The following is a 5,524-nucleotide window of genomic DNA, read 5'->3' as shown; positions in this document are numbered from 1 at the left end:
GAATCTAAAGGGTTGGGGAGAGAAACAGATGATATGCAAGGTTGAACACTCCAATGGACCAATCAGCATGCATTAGAAGAAGATTGACGTTTTAATGGCCCGAATCTGCTTCCGTGTAGGAAAACTAAAGAATACGAGTCTTGTGTTATTTACCTTTTCGTCGACTACTGTTATTGTATGTGTGTAAGAAAACAATTATAATTTCGCTGTTTAGCGCCATTGAGTTTACCTCCCGAGCGCCCTCTGCTGTGCCACCGGCTGAACTGCCTTAAGTAATAGTGGGGCGGCTCTTGGTCCACCATTTAAAAGAACTACAGTGATTTAGAAACAGTGACCGACAAATGTAAAAATGACGTGTCGCTCAAAACTTCCTGTTTGGGGAACTCGTGGTGACTTCAAAGAAACCCGCTGCTACGAAAGTTTTCGGAGACTTTTCCAAATGTGCCTAAATGATCTAGATATGACTGAGCTGTCAGTGGAAACCAGGAAATTAAAGCTTTTCCTGCGTCCCTCCTCCTCTGTCTCATGTAGCTTGTTTACTTAAAGATCAGCGCACAGGGGGTTAAAACCGCATCGATCACTCGAAACAGATCTACCGGATCAATAACTCGGTGAGTGACTGAGCGACATGGATGCGAGCTGCCGGGACTGGATGTCAGCCTTACCTGAAGAGCTGTGGGACGTTCCTCTCACACACCTGGCCATTCCAGGTACATTCGCACATTTAGGATTCCTCGTGAATTTATAGACGCACAGCGCAGCCAACAGTCGTGTAATTGTCGTATTTCTGTGTTTAAATATGTGACAGTCACCTGAGGTTTTAAGGCGCTTTAAACACAAAAATATCAAAAGCATCAGTGTTACAATTATCTACCAATGGAAAATCACTAAATACGTTTACTTAGTATTGAAGTAATACCTGGTAATACTTTATGTTAGTACTATTTATTCTACTTTACATGTGTACTTCAATACTAGACTTTTCCTTCCACTAAACTTATTTCACAACTACTTTATATTTTTATTATTTATGTGCAGTGTAAGAAATGTGTTATCTCTGTGGTTTAAAACTCTGCATATTCACAGACAGATTTGTTTTTGGCTGTGTGCAAACCAGACCACATTTCCCCTGTTTTGGCTACTTCACACTGGCTGCAGCGCGTCATAGATTTCATTGTTTGTTTTTAAGTCACTGGATGGGTTAGCCCTGCCTCACCTTTCTGGTTTTTAAACTATGCACACTCCCAAAAGATCATTGCTGTCAGCTGGCTGGATGCTTCTGGCCTTTACTGAGAAACAGATTAAGGTGTAGAGGACATCGGGCCTTTGTTGTAGCGACACTGAACAGTGGACCTCACCAACCACCACCATCGACATCTTCAAACCCTGTTTGAAAAATCATTTTCATGTGAAGCTGAGCCGTTTTGCTTGTGTTGTTTGTTATTCTTTTAGTTTTACAAAACTGAGAGAATGGACTCGATGTGTGAAGTTAGACCTGGTCACCCTGACCTTTGGGGCTCCCCTCTCACTGGGAACATTGTTTTTTGTTTTAATTTCATTACATTTCTCTGATATTATTTTTATATTTTCACTCACAAATACAACATTTACATACATATTTTACACTCTGGTATTGTTACTTTCACTGAAGTAAATGATCTTCTTTTACCACTGGACAACAATTCAGACTGGGATTGTTACAGTTACACAAAACAGTCATGATCACACACAGACACAGTAAACAACAAAGTCAACATTTATCAGATAAACAAGCAAGTAAGAATTTTTTTGAAGCAACTTGCGCCACAAACCAGTTTCTTTACTTTTAAAATGTGTTCCTGTAGGAAGCCACGATGCCATGAGTTACTGCCTGGACATAAACTCCCCGTTGGTCAGGGCTGAGTCGGACTTTTTCCGGCTCCTGGATGGAGTTTTTAGCTGCTTCACAAGGCCGGCCATTTTTAGATGGGCCACCACACAGGTAGGCACTGAAAGTACAACCACTGCGCTGTCACTAATGGGCCACCACACAGGTAGGCACTGAAAGTACAACCACTGCGCTGTCACTATGTCGGCAAAAGTGTGAGGACAACTGAGAAGTCAGTGCCATGGGTGCTGAGACGAGACGGTCTGAAGATTAAACAGGTTGTTTGGTCTTCTTAATATACTTATTTAAAAAGTTGTTGGCTGCAGACAGAAAGACTGTAAGTTGATGATAGAAAGCAAAAATGAGAAGAAATACATTTAAACACTCCACATGTGAGTAGTCATGTGATCCAGTGTTGCTGTACAAATATTGATTGTAGTACAAAATGCTGTTTATATGCCAAAAAAGTTCTTAACTACTCAGTGTGCTTTGTAAATGTATTTACAGACCAGGGCTCAGGAGCCAAGGTCTAAAAAAATCAGCTGAACTAATCAAGAAAACAGAAAAAGTGCAGCGATACTGTTTTTCACAGTTACTGCTGCTGTAGGAAATAAAAGGCCAGGTGCGAGCTAATCAAATGAACTTTATTAACTGAGCATCAGCATGCGTGAGTATCTCTGTAAAAGCAGAAGTTGTGACAGTTTCCTGGCCTGGAACATGCAGGTGTGTGTTGACAAGTGTTGACAGATTATTCCCACGTTAAAAACATGCAAAACAGCTGCCAACAGCTGGACATCCCTTCAAATTTCCGTCAGTGTCAAACCCTGCAATGTTCAGAGAAACGACAGAAAGCCCAAGAGCTGCATCTCACACTCAACAGGCCTCAGTTAGCATGTTAATCGTTAAAGTTCAGGATAACAAATTAGAAAAAGGCTGAAGGCTGTTTGGGAGGAGAAACCTTCTCTCTTATAAGAACATGGCAAAGCTGCATCTGAACAATCCACAAGGTTTCTGGATCAGCGTCCTTAGGAGACCAAAGCGGGGATATTTGGTCATCATGCCAACTGTCAGGCACGGTGCTGGACATCTAGATAAAAAGAACTATTGATTAAAAATATATCATTTGTATCTAAACGCAAATGATAAATCGTTTAAACTGGTTATGATGTAGAAAATGAGTGTTAAATAAAGTACTTTGCATGTGGTTGAAACAGGTAAGCTGGATGGAACCATGTAGAGTAAACCGAAGTTAGTCAGTCGAAAAAATGTTTGAAATGAATGCACGCAAAAATGGGAGGTGGTGTTGATGACGAGGTCACTGAATCCAGGACTGGTTTCAGTGACGCCTCCATCAGGAAATCATGTTGACCTCTTTCCTGTCAGGATAAAACCATTGAAGAACAGCTTTCAATGGGGATTCGGTACTTTGACCTTCGTGTTGCACACAAACCAAACGACTCGTCCAGCGACTTGTACTTCACACACGTCATATACACTCATGTGACCGTACTGGTGAGTTTAGCACCTTCACCTGACAGTTAGTGTTATTAGAAAAAACAAATCACTACTGCACAATTTTTTTCAAAGTTCAAGGTTCTGCTGCACCTGAATAGATCTCATTTCTATTGGATTGTATTATTTTGAGATGCAACAGAAAGTCTTTTAAACAATATTAGCATTTACCAGCTGGTACAGATTTGATCACTTTTTGCTGGAGTTCTTTGTATGTCAGTTTATTTAGAGGTGGAGATTTCTACAAAGAGCTTAAAGGGTTCGGTTTATTTTTAAAAGCATAAGTCTGGCTCTTCTGGTAGTTACAGTGAGTATCCTATTTAACAGGAAACACTTGAGTCTGTTGCTGCTTGGCTCGAGGCTCACCCGAAGGAGATCGTTATCCTCGCTTGCAGCCATTTTGAAGGAATGGATGACAAATGCCACGAATCGTTCATTTGGTCCCTGAAGAAACTGTTTGGCTCTAAGCTGTGTCCCCAGAAGGTGAGCTTGTCTCTCTGCACAGGTGATTTATGGTACAAAAAATGTTTGGTGCACCGGGACTTAAGAGTGGCCCGCTGGTCCTCCACAGGAATCGGCGCTGACCTTGCGGAGTCTGTGGGCGTCGGGTTATCAGGTCATCCTCTCCTATGAATGCCAGCTTGCAGTGAGACATCAGGAGCTGTGGCCTCCTGTCCCTTACTGGTGGGCCAACCAGCGCAGAGCACATGGAGTCATGACTTACTTGGACTGGCACAAAGACCTGGGACGTCCAGGTGAGTTTGGACTGTAGAGATTAGATATGTATGCGCGTCAATGGCTAAAAACTCCGTTTTCTCTCCTCAGAGGGCTTCTTTGTGTCCGGCCTGAACCTGACAGCTGACAGATATTACATCACCAAGAACCAGAAGGAATCCCTGCGGACGCTCACCTACAGCAACTGGGAGTATGTGAGGACATGGCTTGAGGAACAGAGTCCCGGATCAGACGCTGGGAGCCTCAACATCATCGCGGGAGACTTTGTGGGTTCACTGCCGCTCTGCTCTGCCGTGATTGCACTGAACCAAAAACTTTGCCGGAAGAACTCCAGACGGATGAAAAAGCATTATTAGCCACACCAAACCTCATTTCCTGTGTTCCTCGGTGTCTCGCAGTTTACGTGAATTTTTGTCTCCACTAAGACTTGAAAGAACTGTAACTTCTGTCTGCCTCAACATCAACTCATGAGGGCATTTTATGCTTATTACAACCTTTTTATTCCTATACTCGACTAGAGTGGCTTCGTGAAACCCTCAGTTTACCATAAAAACAAGCTGTTTTAGCCCCTCCCCCTTTAGCCAACTTTCTTCGGACTTGCTGCCAGTCGCAAACAGAAGGTTTTCACAGCAGGTGTGTGTAGAAAGAGATGAAACTGAGCATTTAGAGCCATCTGAAGTTTGCCTTTTATCTCTCGTGGGTCATTTGTGCATCTGAATCTTTGTGCAATCTGAGTTTTTACAAGAAAACATTGTAACAGATTTGTATCATTATATATTTTAACATACTGTACAGTAAAAGCAGTCTTTTCTTTAACTGAGGTACAGTCCATTTTTACTTCTGCTATCTCGCCCTTCCTCCCCTCTCATCTGCTTCCAAACAGCTTCTTGTAGCGCCCATGAGCAGCGGTGCTGATGATGACCTTGACAACGGCCGAACCTTCGTCTGCATCCACCTGCACGTCCTGAACGGTGGCCTCTTTGTACAGCCAGCTGTGGAAAAGCATACACATGTTACCACACGTGCTCCATTGATCCAAACGATACGCTGACACAGACAATCCCACCTTAGCTGAGGAGAGCTCAGGTTAACTTTGAGATCTAAAATTTGTTTCCCCGTGGCCTTTAAGATCTCCTCCTCCACTGCTTCCTTCAGCTGTTCCAAGCCCCTCCCCTCCAGGGCTGATATAGGCAGAGCAGCGGGCTCTGCAGACTCGTAACTGAGAGACAACCATAACAAAACAGGTCAGAAATAGGATGTCAGCCATAATACCAGTAATAACGTAGTACATTATAAGCAGGTCCTGATGGAAGTTACTGTACAGTGGGGCAAAAAAGTATTTAGTCAGCCACCGATTGTGCAAGTTCCCCCACCTAAAATGATGACAGAGGTCAGTAATTTGCACCAGAG

General features: G+C 43.0%; 3 protein-coding genes across 4 annotated transcripts in view; 1 reads left to right on the top strand and 2 right to left on the bottom strand.

The window, feature by feature from the left end:
- LOC102209654 (tetraspanin-33) overlaps positions 1–702 on the bottom strand; it is an 11,042-nt gene extending 10,340 nt beyond the window's left edge. The window contains exon 1 of the mRNA XM_005735024.2: positions 666–702. The gene's annotated coding sequence lies outside the window, so the exon portion shown is untranslated. The remainder of the gene's footprint in view (positions 1–665) is intronic.
- On the top strand, positions 272–4,930 carry plcxd1.2 (phospholipase C, X domain containing 1, tandem duplicate 2). 2 transcript variants are annotated; one of them, XM_005734948.2, is made up of 6 exons: positions 272–710; positions 1,845–1,981; positions 3,251–3,379; positions 3,707–3,862; positions 3,951–4,134; positions 4,205–4,930. In XM_005734948.2, the coding sequence occupies exons 1-6, from the start codon at positions 629–631 to the stop codon at positions 4,468–4,470; spliced, it is 954 nt and encodes a 317-aa protein (XP_005735005.1). In that variant the 5' UTR covers positions 272–628; the 3' UTR covers positions 4,471–4,930. The 2 variants fall into 2 exon arrangements, with proteins under 2 accessions (XP_005735005.1, XP_005735006.1); XM_005734949.2 differs by lacking the exon at positions 3,251–3,379.
- A 42-nt stretch (positions 4,931–4,972) lies between these two features.
- The window catches only part of gtpbp6 (GTP binding protein 6 (putative)), a 3,961-nt gene continuing 3,409 nt past the window's right edge, over positions 4,973–5,524 (bottom strand). Inside the window, exons 9-10 of the mRNA XM_005734950.2 lie at positions 5,181–5,333; positions 4,973–5,106 (exon numbers count right to left, since the gene is read on the bottom strand). Coding sequence (XP_005735007.1) covers positions 4,980–5,106; positions 5,181–5,333 — 280 coding nt within the window. The 3' untranslated portion in view covers positions 4,973–4,979. The remainder of the gene's footprint in view (positions 5,107–5,180; positions 5,334–5,524) is intronic.

This window comes from Pundamilia nyererei, unplaced genomic scaffold, assembly GCF_000239375.1.
Source record: "Pundamilia nyererei isolate P.nyererei 1_Seehausen unplaced genomic scaffold, PunNye1.0 scaffold00061, whole genome shotgun sequence".
NCBI classification, from domain to species: domain Eukaryota; kingdom Metazoa; phylum Chordata; class Actinopteri; order Cichliformes; family Cichlidae; genus Pundamilia; species Pundamilia nyererei.
This window is presented reverse-complemented; position numbering and strand designations above follow the sequence as displayed.